Source organism: Carcharhinus amblyrhynchos, chromosome 20, assembly GCF_965287045.1.
Source record: "Carcharhinus amblyrhynchos chromosome 20, sCarAmb.v2.hapA, whole genome shotgun sequence".
Taxonomy (NCBI): Eukaryota; Metazoa; Chordata; class Chondrichthyes; order Carcharhiniformes; family Carcharhinidae; genus Carcharhinus; species Carcharhinus amblyrhynchos.
This window is the reverse complement of record NC_137343.1, coordinates 48,341,522-48,359,159: the sequence shown is the minus strand read 5'-3', so window position 1 is coordinate 48,359,159 and position 17,638 is coordinate 48,341,522. Positions and strand designations below refer to the sequence as shown.

The following is a 17,638-nucleotide window of genomic DNA, read 5'->3' as shown; positions in this document are numbered from 1 at the left end:
TTTTAAGAAAGGGAACAGAGATAGCCCGGGAAATTACCGACCGGTGAGTCTGACCTCAGTGGTTGGTAAGCTGATGGAGAGGCTTCTGAGGGACAAGATTTACGAACATTTGGAGAGGTTTGACATGATCAGGAATAGTCAGCATGGATTTGTCAAGGGCAGGTCGTGCCTTACAAGCCTAGTTGAGTTCTTCGATAATGTGACTGAACACATTGACGAAGGAAGTGCCGTGGACGTAGTGTACATGGACTTCAGCAAGGCGTTTGATAAGGTCCCCCATGCAAGACTTCTTGAGAAGGTGAGAGGGCATGGGATCCAAGGGCCTTTGGCCTTGTGGATCCAGAACTGGCTTGCCTGCAGAAGACAGAGAGTGGTTGTGGATGGGGCTTTTTCTGAATGGAGGTCAGTCACCAGCGGAGTGCCTCAAGGATCTGTTCTGGGACCCTTGTTGTTTGTCATTTTCATAAATGACCTGGATGAGGAAGTGGAGGGATGGGTAAGTAAGTTCGCTGATGACACGAAGGTCGGTGGTGTTGTGGATGATCTGGAAGGATGGCAAAAGTTGCAGCAGGACATAGATAGGATGCAGGACTGGGCGGAGAAGTGGCAGATGGACTTCAACGCGGATAAATGTGTAGTCGTCCATTTTGGCAGAACCAACGGGATGAACGAGTACACTATCAAGGGCAGAAGTCTGAGTAGTGTTGAGGAGCAGAAGGATCTTGGGGTCCGGGTCCACAGGACTCTTAAATCGGCCTCGCAGGTGGAGGAGGTGGTCAAGAAGGCGTATGGTGTACTGGCCTTCATTAATCGAGGGATTGAGTTTAGGAGTCGGGAGGTAATGCTGGAACTTTATAAGACCCTTGTCAGGCCTCATTTGGAGTATTGTGCGCAGTTCTGGTCGCCTCACTATAGGAAAGATGTAGAAGCTATTGAAAGGGTGCAGAGGAGATTTACAAGGATGTTGCCTGGACTGGGAGGCATGCCTTATGAAGTTAGGTTGAGGGAGCTGGGACTCTTTTCCCTGGAGAGACGAAGGTTGAGAGGCGACCTGATAGAAGTTTACAAAATGTTGAGAGGAATGGATAGGGTGGACTCTCAGAGGCTATTTCCCCGGGTTGAAATGGTCGCTACGAGAGGACACAGATTTAAGGTGCGGGGAGGGAGGTTCAGAAGTGATGTTAGGGGTAAGTTTTTCACTCAGAGGGTGGTGAGTGAATGGAATCGGCTGCCGTCAGTGGTGGTGGAGGCGAACTCGCTGGGGTCTTTTAAAAGACTTCTGGATGAGTATATGGGGTTTAATGAGATTGAGGGTTATAGATAGGTCTGTAGGTTGGTAGGTGATGTGATCGGCGCAACTTGTGGGCCGAAGGGCCTGTTTGTGCTGTAGTGTTCTATGTTCTATGTTCTATGTTCTAAGTGTATCCCAGGACACTGTGGAACGCTAAGAAAGAAATTGCGGGGCCCTTAGCAGGGATTCTTTTATCATTGATGGGTGAAGTGCTGGAAGACTGGAGGGAGGCAAATGTTCTGCCATTATTTTAGAAAGGCGGCAAGGAAAAGCCAGGGATCTGCAGACCAGTGAGCAAACTTGAAAATCGAATTGTAGGGGAATTTCGTCACACAGTCATAGGTGTACAAGGAGTGTAGTAAGGGGCTGAGAACACAGTCTTGTGGGGTACTGATGTTGAGGATGATCGTGGAAGAGCTGTTGTTGCCTAACCTTACTGATTGGGATCTGTGGGTTAGGAAGTTCAGGATTCAGTCACAGAGGGAGGTGCTGAGGCTCAGGTTATGGAGTTTGGAGATGCGTTTCATGGGAATAATGGTGTTGAGGGGCAACATTTCACACAGTGGGTGGTGTGTAGGTGGATTGAGCTGCCAGAGGAGGTGGTAGAGGCGGATACAATTACAACATACAAAATACATTTGTCAAGGAATGGAAAGGTTTCGAGGGATATGGACCACACACAGGCAAATGGGACTAGTTCAGTTTAGGAAACTTGGTCAGCATGGACGAGTTGAGTTGAAGGACCTGTTTCTGTGTTGTAGAACTCTTATGACTCATCCAGTATGAAGCAGCTCTCATGACTGCTGCACCTTCCACAAACATTCAATCTTTCCACCACTGACAAACAGTGGCAACCATGTTTACCGTCCACCAGGGTGCACAGCAGGAACTCACCAACATTCCTTGGATAGACCTTCCACGCAGCATGACCACTTCCATCTAGAAGGACGAGAGCAGCAGACGCATGGGAACAACACCACCTAGCGGTTCCCTCCAAGTCACTCACCATCCTCACTTGGAAACATATCGTCGTTCCTTCACTGTCACTGAGTCAAAATCCTGGAACTCCCTCCCTAACAGTGTTGTGGGTGTACCTACACCTCAGGGACTGCAGTGGTCATGAAGGCGGCTCACCACCACCTTCTCGAGGGCAATTAGGGATGGACAATAAATTCTGGTCTAGCCAGTGACACCCACATTCCCATGACAGGATATACAACAAACAGCTGCTTAGGGGAGGGAGAGGTGTGCCCGTGATTGGTAATAGTTTACCTTCCTCAAAGAAAGGCTCACGGCTTCTGCTTGGCGTCTTACAGGATGGCCAAACTCGTAGTGAGGTTTTCGTGTCACTGTGAAATAGCATTGAGCTAAACTATGCTCTGGAGCAAGGTTTTAATTTCGTTATCTTTTTAAAATCTTTTCGTGGGAAATATGGACATCACTGGCAAGGCTAGCATTTTTGCCAATCCCTAATTGCCCTTGAACTCTTGGCCATTTCAAAGGGCGATCATATGGTTGTGGCTCTGGAGTCACATGTAAGCCAGGCCAGAGAAGGATGGCAGATTTCCTTTCCTAAAGGACATTAATGAACCCGATGGGTTTTCTCACAACAATGATAGTTTCATGGTCACCATTATTGAAACTAGCTTTCAATTCTACATTTTGTTAATGGAAATTACGTTCCACCAGCTGCTGTCGTGGGATTTGAACCCATGTCCCCAGAGTATTAGCAAGGGGCTTTTTGTGACATTACCACTATACCACCATCTTTCCCAGTACATACACCACTTTGTTCAATTATATTAAACTTGATGACTCTTGGGGTTCTAGGACAGGGCTGTCTTCCTGCAGCTGCACTTGGTGATGGTTCTGTGACATTATCTTTTATAAAGGTTCTTGAGTATTGGAGAGATGCCGTTTCACTTCAACTGTATCAAAGACAACAGGAGGAGGAACTTCTGATAGAAGCAAGACAGCATATTGGCTTTCGTAAGTTTCGTAAAATACAATTCCTGTGTCGATAAAATGTTCAGTGTATTTACCCACCTTATTACTTAAATTTTGGCATGACAATGTGACCAAACAATAAACTTGATAGCTGTTTCGGTTGTCTTCATTGAGAACAGGTGAGGAGATGCCTGCAGAATATCCTGAACTATATTATTAGATCTGGGCTGCACATTTGAATGGTTCTTGTGCAAAACTGTGAAGGTCAAACATGCCTTCCTCTCAGGTGTTAAGTGAAGTTTTAAAGAAATCCATGCTTAGCTTTATGTGCTATTTATCCCCGAGAGAAGGGGAGGGTATATGACGCACTGACATTCAGGAGGGAGTCATTGGCTATTTGGGAGATACCAGCAGATCAGGAATAGGTGAATGTTCCAAGATAGAGATAGTGAAAGACTTGAGGGTCTTCAAATCTGTGTGAAATAATAGAATAAATCCATCAGCAAGAAGGAAGTTGAAGAATATCTGTACACCACCAAAACCTAGCAAATTGGAGTCCAATGATCTTGGCTGCCACAGATCTTACCTGACAAATCTCCATTATTCCTTTGAGGCAGTGATGACCAAGGTAAACTGTATGGGCCCTCCTGTTTCCTCCTCTGACCCTGGTATGGGCCTTCAAGTCTGGGGAGGGATACAAATTTGAGCTACTTTGGTGCAAGCTAATGTAGTCATCTCTTGTCAACTCTGTCTATACCACACCAAGCATGACTGGTCCTTGCTGTCCTCTGACAAAACTGCCAAGGATTTGGGGAGCAAAGAGAACTTTGTTTTTTTTTACACAACCATCTCCTTAAAACGCTGACCCCTGCTTCTGCAAACCCGGCCCACCCCGCCCCACCTTTCCCTCACTTCCAACAGCAAGCGTGAGGAAATGGTGGACTTCTTTGCCTCTAACATTGAGGGCACTCGGCTGTCTTTGTTCCATCCCTCCTCCTGATGGACAGGCTTTGGCGAGGCACTCGGGGCAGAATTCCCAGATTCTTGCCTGCTCCTAGCCAAGATGTGGCAGGTCCAGTTAAGTTAATGATTAATGATGACTCCCAGGATATGGATGGTGTGGTTTCAGCAATGGCAATGTCTCTGAAAGTCAAGGGGAGATGGTTAGATTCCCTCTTGTTGGAGATTGTCATTGTCTGGTTATTGTGTGGTGCCAAATTATTTTCCACTTATTAGTTTAAGTCAGAACGTTGTCCAGGTCTTGCAGTGTGCACTGGCTGGCTACTTCAGTTTCTGAGGGGTTCTGATCGTTGAGCTATGGAGTGGAGGCTAAAGGTAATCCTGATGTATAATTTTACATAAGCTTTCAGAAATAATGAGTTGGAGTGCAACATCAGTTATTGGGAAAGTTTACCTCACCAAGGCAGGACCAGACTTTATAACTTTGGTCTAACCCCAAAATAGGTAATAGCTAGCCTCCAGGAGTACCTAAGACAAAACATTGCTATTCTCCAGTCTGTGCTGAATTAGCCCAGTTGATTTCCAGACAGGAAAAGTCAGTTTGAGTTTCCTAGTTTTGATGATTATAAAGAACTGCTGAGCTGCATTATTTGTTTTCTATCTGTGTGCATGTTCTCCCTGTGTCTGCATGGGTATTCTCTGGGTGCTCTGGTTTCCTCCCATAGTCCAAAGATGTGCAGGTTAAGTGGTTTGGCCGTGCTGAATTGCCCCTTAGTGTCAGTGGGATTACGTGAGGTTTTGTGATAGGGTCTGGATGGTATTGTTGTCGGTGCAGACTCTTTCTGCACTGTAGGGATTCCATGATAACAGGATTGGTGTCAGCTGTGAATGGTCAGATAGCCTGTTGTCTCTCTGCTGACTGTATGAGGAATGAGCATATGGGTAAGGCAGCAGGGTCAGCGGGTACTCTGCTGTAATCCAGATTGGAGCTGTAATCCAATGAGAGACAAGATCCTCATCCGGGGAGGAAAGAAAATAGCAGCATTGTGGGCCAAGTGTTAAATAGATCAAAGCTCTTGCTGAAGTAACCCAGTCTGACCATTGTTTTCTTGGAGGCAAAAACTGTGACAGCAACTTATCAATATGCGCATTTCTATTGTTGTGAGCCACACAACACAAATCTATTTTCTTGTGCATATTCCTTGCTATCTACCATTAACCCTTTCCATTTGATTCTCTAATGAAATTGTCTCATAAATTGAATTCCAGGCTTCAGCAAACCCTCACCTGCACGTCAAGCAGATTTCTGGTTGTCCATGTCAATCCGCAATCGTCGATATATCCGTTAATTAGCTCTGGTATACAGATTAATATGGAATTGAAAAATCTATCTGCTTTACAAATCAAAGGCCCATTTATTAACACTGCAATGAAGTTGTTGTGAAAATCCCTCCTGAGGTTTCAGTGCAACAGCCTCGGGTTTCTCCTAGTTTCGTCTGTCATTTTCATCCTGAATGCCCCTGATTTGCAAAGTATTTCATTAGAAGGCATCATTTTTTATCAGTAACCCCTGTTGAGGCCTGGTTAGAGACATGACAGAAGCTGAATTTCTCTGCACTGCTCCCCCCCCTCGTGGAATATAATTATGCTTTTGTGCAGGGTTACTGAGGATACAAAACGAAAATACTTGCTGAGGAATCAGTGAAACAGAGACCACTGACATTTATTCAGTGGAAGTACCACTAGATCTGTAGTAGATTTCTCTGGACCAGTTTTGGGGATCTTGCGAGCATTTAAAATATTTGTATAGATAGCAGCTAATCTGTCAACTTCCTCTGGTGGAACCTCTGCCATATCCTGTTTGTTAGGTATGTTAATGAATGATAATTAAAGAATAATGAATAAGTAAAATAATTCCTATAAATAGACATTGAAAACTATTATAGGCAAAGACTATCAAAGTGTATAATCAGCGTTCATATTTGTGTAAAATCAGTGATTTTGAAGGCTTAAAACATACCTTAGTCGCTAAAATATTTTTGCTGCAATTCACAAGCATTCTAATTAAATGTTTGTTCTTTGTAAAATATTTTAACTTAAGGGAAAAGGTATATACATTAATGTAGAATTGAAAAATCTATCTGTTTTACAAATCAAAGGCCCGGTTTTTAAAGTTTACTTATTAGTGTAACAAGTAGACTTACGTTAACATGGTAATGAAATTACTGTGAAAATCTGCTAGTCGCCACATTCCGGTGCCTGTTCGGGTACACTGAGGGAGAATTTAGCATCTCCAGTGCACCTAACTGGTACGTCTTTCAGACTGTGGGAGGAAACCGGAGTACCCAGAGGAAACCCATGGGGAGAACGTGCTGACTGTGCACGGACAGTGAGTTAAGCTGGGAATCGAACCTGGGTTCCTGGCGCTATGATGCAGTAGTGCTAACCATTGTGCCACCATGCCTGCCAATTAGTACAGAACAATGACTGGGTTTCCCCTTGTGCCTTTTTCATTTGGTCTTTTACCTTGTTCTGCAGCAATAAAAGCTTGTGCAAAGCTGAAGCAAACAGTAGGGATTTGCTTGGATGCAAAATTGATGAAGGGAAATAAAGCAAAAAATATTGGTGAGCTGCTGTTTTTTCAACTGGAGGGTAGTGAACCGTGGAGTGCCCCAGGAATATGTGCTGTGACCATTACTGTTTGATATAAGTTTTATATATATTATTTGATATATATATAAACCACATCTGGTTTTTTTTGCTGCTGGGGAAGGTAGTGGAAGCAGATACGATAGTGAGTTTTGAGGGGCGTCTGGACAAATATATAAATAGGATGGGAATGAAGGGATAAGATCCCCAGAAGGGTAGGGCATTTTTGTTCAGTCAGGCAGCGTGGTTGGTGCAGGCTTGGAGGGCCGAAGGGCCTGTTCCTGTGCTGTAATTTTCTTTGTTTTTTGTTCCTTTTATTAATAGCCTGGACTTGCATGTACAGGATATCATTTCAAAGTTTGCTGATGATACGAAACTTGGAAATAGAGTCATAATGTGAAGGACAATAGACTTTAGGGGGACATAGTTCATCAAGATGGACAGATGCATGGCAGATGAAGAAAAATGTGTGGCAATTCATTTCAGTAGGAAGAATCTGGAAATGTAAGTCACCTGGGGAGTCCTAGGGTGCACTTACATAAATCTTTGAAGGTGACAGGACAAGATCAGAAAGCTGTTAAAAAGGGATCCATGGCTTCATTAATAGCAATATAGAGTACAAAAGCAACAAAGCTGTACTCAACCTTTCCAAAGCACTGACCCCAGCTGGAGTATTGCAGTCAGTTCTGGGCACTGCACTTGAAGGATTTGAAGGCCTTAGGAATTGTGTAGAAGGGATTTAGTAGAATGGTACCAGGGATAAGGAACTATAGTTATGTCGAGAGACTGGACAAGCTGTGCTTGTTCTTTGAGCAGATAAGGGTGAAGCAAAAATTTCACAGATGTTCAAAATCATGAACAGTTTTGAAAGGATAAGTGAGGAGAAACTGTTTCCACTAGCAGAGGGTTTGGTAAACACAGTCAGAAGTCTCACAACACCAAGTTAAAGCCCAACCAATTTATGGTGTTGTGAGACTTCTTACTGTGATTACCCCAGTCCAACGACAGCATCTCCACATCATAACGACTATCGAGGGGTTTGTAACCAGAGCGGACAAATTTGCAGCAAATGGCAATAGAACCAGAGGCAGTATAAAGGAAAATAATTTACACAGAGAGTGGTTTGATCTGGAATACACTGCCTACCAAACCTAGTCTGAACCATATAAATCCATAGTAGACCTACCAGTATACTGATTGGAGAATACACTGTCTGGTAGCATAACGGCAGCAGATTTAATCATAACATTTGAAGAGAATTAGATAAATTCTTGAAGGGAGAACATCTGTGGGCTTATGAAGAAAGAGAAGAGGATTGGAACTAATTGGATATCTCTTTCAAACTGTTGGCACAAGCATGATGGCCAAATGGCCTCTGTCTGCACTTTCATTCTGTGATTCTACTTTGTATGTGTATTTTTTTTTATTCATTCCTGGGACATGGGCATCGCTGGCTGACCAGCATTTATTGCCCATCCCTAGTTGTCCTTGAGAAGGTGGTGGTGAGCTGCCTTCTTGAATCGCTGCAGTCCATGTTCTGTGGGTTGATCCACAATGTCATTAGGGAGGGAATTTCAGGATTTTGACCCAGCGACTGCGAAGCAACGGCGATATATTTCCAAGTGAGGATGGTGAGTGGTTTGGAAGGGAACTTGCAGGTGGTGGTGTTCCCATTTATCTGCTGCCTTTGTCCTTCTAGATGGAAGTGGTTGTGGGTTTGGAAGGTGCTGTCTAAGAACCTTTGGTGAATTGCTGAGTAAATCTTGTAGATAGTACACACTGCTGCTACTGAGTGTCGTTGGTGGAGGGATTGAATGTCTGTAGATGTGGTGTCAGTCAAGCTGACTACTATGTCCTGGATGGTGTCAAGCTTCTTGAGTGTTGTTGGAACTGCACCCATCCAAGCAAGTGGGGAGTATTCCATCACACTCCTGACTTGTGCCTTGTAGATGGTGGATAGGTCTGGGGAGTCAGGAACTGAGTTACTTACCACGGTATTCCTAGCCACTGTGTTTATGTGGTGAGTCCAGTTGAGTTTCTGGTCAATGGTAACTCCAAGGATGTTGACAGTGGGGGATTCAGTGATGGTAACACCATTAAATGTCAAGGGGCGATGGTTAGAGTGTCTTTTATTGGTGATGGTCATTGCCTGGCATTTGTGTGGCACGAATGTTACTTGCCACTTGTCAACCCAAGCCTGGATATTGTCCAGATCTTGTTGCATTTGAACATAGACTGCTTCAGTATCCGAGGATTCACGAATGGTGCTGAACATGCTGTGCAATCATCGGCGAACATCCCCATTTCTGACCTTATGATGGAGGGAAGGTCATTGTGAAGCAGCTGAAGATGGTTGAGCCAAGGACACTACCCTGAGGCACTTAAATTTACGACCTTTGTTTACCCAAGTAAAGTGCTCCCAACAATCATGTGGCTAATGTATTGCAAAGCTCTGTTATAAGGTGAGCAATGTTAGCTGCTGGATCTTATTAGTGGGGGTGAAAAGTAAGAACATAAGAACTAAGAGCAGGTGTAGGCCATCTGGCCCCTCGAGCCTGATCCGCCATTCAATAAGATCAAGGGTGATCTTTTCATGGACTCAGCTCCACTTACCCGCTCACTCACCATAACTCTTAATTTCTTTACTGTTCAAAAATCCATCTATTTTTGCTTGAAAAACATTCAATGAGGTAGCCTCAACTGCTTCACTGGGAAGGGAATTCCACAGATTCACAACCTTTTGTGTGAAGAAGATCCCCCTCAACTCAATCCTAAATCTGCTTTCCCTTATTTTGAGGCCATGCCCCCTAGCTGTGGCTTCACTCGCCAGTGGAAACAACTTCCCTGTTTCTATCTTATCTATTCTCTTCATAATCTCATGTTCCTATAATGTCTCCCCTCATTCTTCTAAATTCCAATGAGTATAGTCCTAGTCTACTCAGTTTTGCCTCATAGACTGGGTGGGAAAACTGTAACTAATGAGTCCACAGGGATCAGTGCTTGGGCCTCAAATGTTTAAAATCTATATTATTGGTAAATGAAGGGACTGGGTGTATTGTAGCCAAATTTGCTGATGATGGAAAGGTAGACAGGAGGACCCAGAGTCAGTAAAGGAACATAAATGGGTTAAGTGAATGGGTAAAAATATGGCAGTTGGAACATAATGTGGGAAATGTGAGATTGTCCACTTTGGTAGGAAGGTTAGAAAAGAATATTACTTAAATGGAGAGAGACTGCAGAATGCTGTGATACAGAGCGATTTGGGTGTCCTTTACCTGGATGATGAAAAGTTAGCATGCAAGTACAGAAAGTATTTAGGAAGGCAAATGCAATGTTGGCCTTTATGGCGAAGGGGATGGAGTATACAACTAGGAAAGACTTGGAACTGTAAGAGTGTTGGCGAGACCACACCTAGAGTACTGCCTACAATTTTAGTTACATACTTGCACTAGATGCTGTTCAGAGACTGTTCACTGGGTTGATTCCTCGGTTGAAGCAGTTGCCCTCTGAGCTGGCTGGGTTTATACTCATTGGAGTTTAGCTTGAAACATATCAAATTCTGAGTGTCTTGACAGGATAGATTCTGAGAGGATGTCCCCCTTTTGGGGGAACTTAGAAGAGGGATACAGTTTCGGAATAAGGGATCTCCCAATGAAGATTAAGAGGAGCAGGAAGTTATGGAATTCTCTAGCCCCGAGATTAGTGGAGACTGGGTTATTGAATATATTCGGTAAGTAATGTCACAACACCAGGTTAAAGTCTAACAGGCTTATTTGGAATCACAAGCTTTTGGAGCGCTGCTCTTTCATCAGGCAAGTCAGAAGCAGCACTTCCGAAAGCTTGTGATTCCAAATAAATCTGTTGGACTTTAACCTCGTGCTGTGAGACCTCTTACTGTGCCCACCCCAGTCCAACGCTGGCATCTCCACATCATGGACATATTCAAGGCTGGGTGAAATAGATTTTTAGTGAAATACTAACTGGGTGAAATAGATTTATAAGGGAATCAAAGGGTTATGGAGTGCAAACTAACTAGTCTATCGTTCCTTCACATGTTCTGTCCCCCTTAAATGTAGTATTGTTATTAGGTACCTCCCTGCATTAAACCCTTTTCTAACCAATTATTAAATGTATCTACTGATGTCTTTGCTATCTCTTCCCTAGATTCTTTTAAAATATATTGATGCAATCCATTCAGACCAGGGGCTTTATCCTATTTGAGCTTTAGTTTATTCAGTGCATCCCCTTTTGCTTTTTAGATGCAGCTATCTCATTTTTCATCTCATCATTCAGTGTCATGTCCACTTTCTACGTCCCTAGTAAACACTTCATTTAATATTTCTGCCACCTCTCTATCATTAGCTGTGGTATTAACCTGTCTATCCACTCATGGTCCTATTCTCATGACAGCCTTCCTTTTTTTTTTATTCGTGTGCTTGTATTTTACTTTCTTGTTTTATGTTCCTTAATAATTTATTTCCATAGATCCTCTACCTTCTCAATTGTTTTTTTGACTTCCCTCTTCCAATCTCTCTATATTCTCTCTGATCCTGCATTCCTTTGTTCTCTATGCTAATACATGCCTCTTTTCTGATCCTCAGTCGTTCCCTTATGTCTTTATCCATCTATGGAGTCTCACTAGTGTTTAGTTTGTTCTTTCCTTTTAGTGGAATATATTTATCTGACTTTGAGCATCATTTAAATGTTTGCTAATGTTGGTCTGCATTGTTGTTTGCCAATATTGTGCCCATTTTCCCAAATTCTACTTCCAGCCCCTCAGAATCAGTTTTCCTCCAGTCTGTTATCATCACAGATCCATAGAATCCCTACAGTGCAGCAAGAGGCCATTCTGCCCATCGAGTCTGCAGTGACTCTCTGAAAGAGCGTCCCACCCAGTCCCTCCCCTCTGCCCTTTCAACATAACCTTACGCATTTCCCATGGCTAATCCACCTAGCCTACATCGGATTGTGAGAGGAAACCAGAGCACCTGGAGGAAATCTACGCAGATATGGGGTGAACGTGCAAACTCCACACAAGCAGTCATCCAAAGGTGGAATCGAAACTAGGTCCCCGATGCTGTGAGACATCAGTGCTAATTTTAGCTAATTATTACTACCATAAAATACGTTATATAATGATCATTATTGCTAATGTGTTCCCCTTTCCTTTTTTTAATGACTGTAGTTCATTCCCCATTACTTGATCCAATAGTTTGGGCTGACAAGTGGCATGTAACATTCGTGCCACACAAGTGCTAGACAATGGCCCTCTCCAACAAGGTGGAATCTAACCATTGTCTCTTGACATTCAATGCTATGACCATCGTTGAATCCTCCACAATTAACATCCTGGGATTACCATTGACCAGAAATTGGACTGGACTGGCCATATAAGTACAAGAACTGATCAGAGGCTAGGAATCCTGCGGCAAGTAATTCGCCTTCTACCTCCTCGAAGCCTGTCCACAATCTACAAGGCAGAAGTCAGGAGTGTGATGGAATATTCTCTGCTTGCTTGAATGAGTGCAGTTCCAACACCATTCAAGAAGCTTGACAACATCCAGGACAAAACAGCCCACTTGATTGGCATTTCTTTCACAAACATTCTTTCCTCGTGCCACTGAAGCACAGTGCATATCCTCTACAAGATGCACAGCAGAAACTCACCAAGCCTCTTTAGGCAGCAGCTTCCAAACCCATGAGCACTATCATCTAGAAGGACGAGGGCAGCAGGTACCTGGGAGCACCACCACCTGGAAGTTCCCCTCCAACCCACTCACCATCTTGACTTGGAAATTTGTCTCTCTTCCTTCACTGTCACCGGGTCAAAATCGTGGAACACCAGCTCTAATGGCACTGGTTACATCTACATCTCAGGGACTGCAGGGGTTCAAGAAGATAGTTCACCACTATTTATTAAGGACAATTACGGCACGGTGGCACAGTGATTTGGGCGGCACGATAACACAGTGGTTAACACTGCTGCCTCACAGTGCCAGGGACCTGGGTTCGATTCCCGGCTTTGGGTCACTGTCTGTGTGAAGTTTGCATGTTTTCCTCATGTCTGCGTGGGTTTTCTGTGGGTGCTCCGGTTTCCTCCCACAGTTTGAAGTATATGCTGAGTAGGTGAATTGGCCATGCTAAATTCTCCCTTTAAGTACCTGAACAGGCGGGGGAGTGTGGTCACTAGGGAATTTTCATAGCAACTTAATTGCAGTGTAAATGTAAGCCTACTTGTAACACTAATAAACTTTACTTTTACTTAATTATTGCTGGCCTAGCCAGCGATGCCCACATCCCATGAATGAATAAAAAAATCTCCCCTTGTTGGGCTTTTTACATATTGGATGAGAAAGGAATCCTGAGCATATTATAGGAATTCTATTCCTTTCTCCCATTTACTTACTCCTTTTGTCCAATTAATATCAGAGTAATTGAAAGCCCCATGATTAATATTCCTTTTCTTTACTCAATTCTCCAATTTATCTGCATATTTTGTCCTCTGTCTCCCTTCCACTATCAGATGGTCTGCAGATTACACCCACTGGTGTGAGTGAACCTTTCTATCTTTGATCTCTTTTCATAAGGATTCTATTTTTATCTTGCTGCTAGTTGAATCCTCTTTTTCCACTGCTGTTATGTTACCAGTACAATGACTCCAGCTTCCATATTTCCCCCTCTATCTTTTTTAAATGTCGTACCTTGCAATATTTAATTAAGGGCCCTGTTTTTTCTTGCAGCCAAATCTCAGTAATCCCAAGAGTACCTGGTTGCTGCCAATGTATGGTTGCCTCCTGCTTCCCTTATTGCTACAGATGTTGCTGCACAGACATTTTAAGCTCTTTTTAATAGGATTTTCTCTCAGTTTATGTTTAACCATCTTTTGAAACTCTTGTTCTAAAAACTATTTATTCCCTTGCCATTAATGTCTTCCCTTACTTTATTCTTTCCTATGCTCTCCTTCTCTGTACTGCCCTAGTTTTGTGATTCTCCAGGATAATGGTTTAACTGGAGCCGGTGTCATATGAAAATACAGCTGGCTCTTTCTTGCCATTGACTGAAGAAGTGTAACCTCTGCCTCACTTTAACGCCACTCCTTCAGCCGTGCATTTAACCTAATTTGTTTATCTCTTGCAAATTGGTTGGTGGCTCAGTTACCAATCCAAAGATTATTACCTTTAATTTGGATTCATATTCCTCAAACCCTCTCAGCAGAACCTCATTCCTAATTCTGCCTATGTGAATGGTGCCTATCTGGAACCATACACTGGATCCTCCTTCTGCTCCCACTCCCAAGTTCTGCATCAGCAGGAAGGGTCCTTAACCCTGGCAGCAGGCAGGCCACACAACCTTTGGAACCCCAGGCTGCAGCTGACTATACTTTCCTCAATCACATTTCTTTTTGTCCCTTAAATGACCTCCTGTACCTTGGTGCCATGGTCAGTTTGCTCCTTCACCCTGCTGACTTTGCCCTCACAGACACAGGCACCAAAAACCTATTACCTTGACGCATGAGGATAAAGGCCGAGGCTTTTCATGCACTGCCTCTGGGACCTCCTTCCCGCTTTCTTGCAGTCATGTCCTCGTGCCCCTGACTATTAACCTAAGCTGTACCATTACCTAACCGAAGCAGTGTGACTGCCTTTTATAACAAAGTACCCAGGTAATGGTTCCCATCCCTGAAGCCCTGCAATTTCCGAACCTCAGACATCAACTCAACAATTCTGAGCTGAGGTTCGTTGAGACCTAGAGACTTAGTCCAGTTGTGGGCATGATGCTGTACACAGTGAAGAGCTGCATTGGTAACATGTCACCTTCCATCCCAACATACCCTTGGATTGTTCATTTATTTTAAAATGACATTAAAATGAGGGGCCCTTTTTTTAAAGTGCTCTGGTTCTTGCTATCTTATTCTGCTCTGTTTTTGCTTATTAGCTTCCTACTTTATTATTTACTTGACTCTTATTATTTATGCATATGGAATATTAGCTTGATGAAAATTCAGATCATTTAACTATCCCTATCCCCATTTAGTTCATTTTAATTTTATTCCCCTAGATCTGATTTATAAAAGACTAAACTTAATTAGAAGAAACCATGCACTCAACTTAATTATAAAATAAATGAACCTCTTAATTGTAGGTTTCACATTCCTCTCGTGTCACATTTTCAGATTCAGAGCTTGTTTCAGATTCTTCCCTGGTTCACAAGGTGATGTCTTGTTGCAGCCACATATCTCCTGCTTCCTGGCGTCTCCTCACAGCTGCTGCTCCCACACTTTATGCCCTCCTTGTCACAAGAACTTAACTAATTAGCAAAGAGAAAATTACAGAGATAAATGTGTTAAAATCCCAGCGTGGCAAATTGAGAAATGGAATTAAGTAAAAGTGGTAGTTTATGAGCTGGCACCGGGAGAAAAATGATCATGAAACTACTGTGTTATTGTAAAACCCTTCTTCAAGGAAAGGACCATGCTACCTCTGACCGACAAGTGACACCAGTCTCACACTATATGGCTGATTTCTGCCACTCTATGAAGAGGCATAATTCAACTCAATTTGTTCTTTGAAAAAAGGGCCCGTCACGACCTGATGGTTAGGTTTGGGGCTTGGGGCAAAGAAAAGGTGGTTGTGTCTTTACCATAGAACCATAAAACCCTACAGTGCAGAAAGAGGCCCCTTGGCCCATCGAGTCTGCACCAAACACAACCCCACCCAGGCCCCACCCCCACATATTATTACCCACTAATCCCTCTGACCTAAGCATCCCTGGACACTAAGGGGCAATTTTAGCACAGCCAATCAACCTAACCTGCACATCTTTGGACTGTGGGAGGAAACCGGAGCACACGGAGGAAACCCACACAGACACAAGGAGAACGTGCAAACTCCACACAGACAGTGACCCGAGCCGGGAATCGAACCCAGGTCCCTGGAGCTGTGAAGCAGCAGTGCTTGCCACCGGGCTGCCACGTACTTTAGGGATGGAAATCTGCCATCCTTCCTTGGTCTGGCCTATATGTGATTGCATGGCAATGTGGTTGACTGTCCTCTGAAATTGACCTTGCTATGAGTTGAATCGAACTGTTATTAAAAAAAGTCTAAGAAGAATAAAACTGAACGGACCGCACTTCATTGACCTAGGCATTGAAAGTGACCAAGGAACATCCAGCCCAGTCAACCTGAAAAATCCTCCTCACTAACTTCTGGATAATGGTGCCAGAATTGAGGGAGGTATCCCACAGACTAGTTGAGTAACAGCCTGACATAGTCACGCTGAAAAAACATATCCTAGCCAATGTGTCTCACTTCTCCATCACCATTCCTGATTATGTCCTGTCCCATCAGCAAGGCAAACCCAACAGAACTGGCAGCCCTTTGAATATTGTCACAAGATGAATGCCCTGGGAGTCTTCTGCGTTGACTCCAGACTGCATGAGTTTCATTGCATCAGGTCAAACATGGACAAGGACATCTCCCACGTACTCTGCTTCCTTAGCTTATGAACACAAGTGGAAGAAGCACTGAGAGTAGCAAGGGTAGAAAATGAATCCAGGATGGGGGAAACTTCAATGTCCATCACCAAAAGTGGCGATGTAGCAGCACTTTTTAAAAAACATATATTAAAGATTTTTTCATTTTATATGAATAATGCAACAAATTTTTTCAGATTGGTACAACAGAGCAAGATCATTTTCAAACAAGCACACATAGGAAAAGAGAGGAAAATGAAAATTACCAACACAGTTGGTTCAGATTATTCATTATATCCAGCTGTTCCCACCACACAAATAATAAAAGAATGTATCGGAGGATGGGGAGATATCAGGACAACAGGTAGCTACTCTTCTGACTGAGCTGCAATAGGCACGAATGAAATGTTTGCAACCATCTTCAGACAGAAGATAGGGCGGCACAGTGGTCATTACTGCTGCCTTACAGTGTCAGGGCTCGGGTTGAATTCTGGCTTCGGGACGCTGTCTGTGTGGAGTTTGCATGTTCCCCCCATGCCTGCATGGGTTTCCTCCGGGTGTTCTTGTTTTCTCCCACCGTCCAAAGGTGTGCAGGTTGGGTTGATTGGCCGTGCTAAATTGATCTTAGTGTCAGGGGATTAGCAGGGTAAATATATGGGGTTATAGGGATTGTTCTTGATACATGCCTGATGGGCTGAATGGCCTCCTTCTGCACTATAGGGCTTCTCTGGTGAGAAGCCAGTCTTCAGTCAATTCGATTTACTTCACATAGCCAAGTGTACTGAATGTAGCAAAATCTACAGGCTCTTTATGCAGAGAAGCTACAGCTTAATAAGGGGTCTCCTATTTAAAATAAAGATGAGTTGTTTTTCCTGGGTGTTGTTAGTTTATGGAATTCTCTTCCTCTGAGATCAGTGGAGGCAGAGTCATTAAATATTTTTGAGGCTGAGTTAGATAAATTCCTGGCTGACAAGGGAGCCAAATGAGAGTACAACTCAGGTAAACAGCAAAGTGGAGGCTGCAATCGTATCAGCCGTGATCTTATCAAATGACAGAGCATGCTTGAGAGGCCAGATGGCTCACTCCTGCTAATTCTTATGTTCCCTGACAACATCCTGACTGTCATGTTGAAGATTGTGCTCCAAAGTGTAGCCGTATCTCATAGAATCCCTACAGTGCAGAAGGAGGCCATTCAATCCAACGGGCCTGCACCGACAACAATCCCACCCAGGCCCTCTCCCTATAACCCCATTTATTTACCCTGCAAATCCCACTGACACTAAAGGGCAATTTAACATGGCCAATCAACCTAACCTGCA

At 43.6% G+C, this 17,638-nt stretch overlaps 1 protein-coding gene across 1 annotated transcript in view; it reads left to right on the top strand.

Annotated features, from left to right (window-relative positions):
* The window catches only part of sfi1 (SFI1 centrin binding protein), a 148,939-nt gene that overhangs the window by 83,891 nt on the left and 47,410 nt on the right, over positions 1-17,638 (top strand). The window contains exon 21 of the mRNA XM_080208544.1: positions 3,184-3,280. Within this exon, the coding sequence (XP_080064670.1) occupies positions 3,184-3,280 (97 nt within the window). The remainder of the gene's footprint in view (positions 1-3,183; positions 3,281-17,638) is intronic.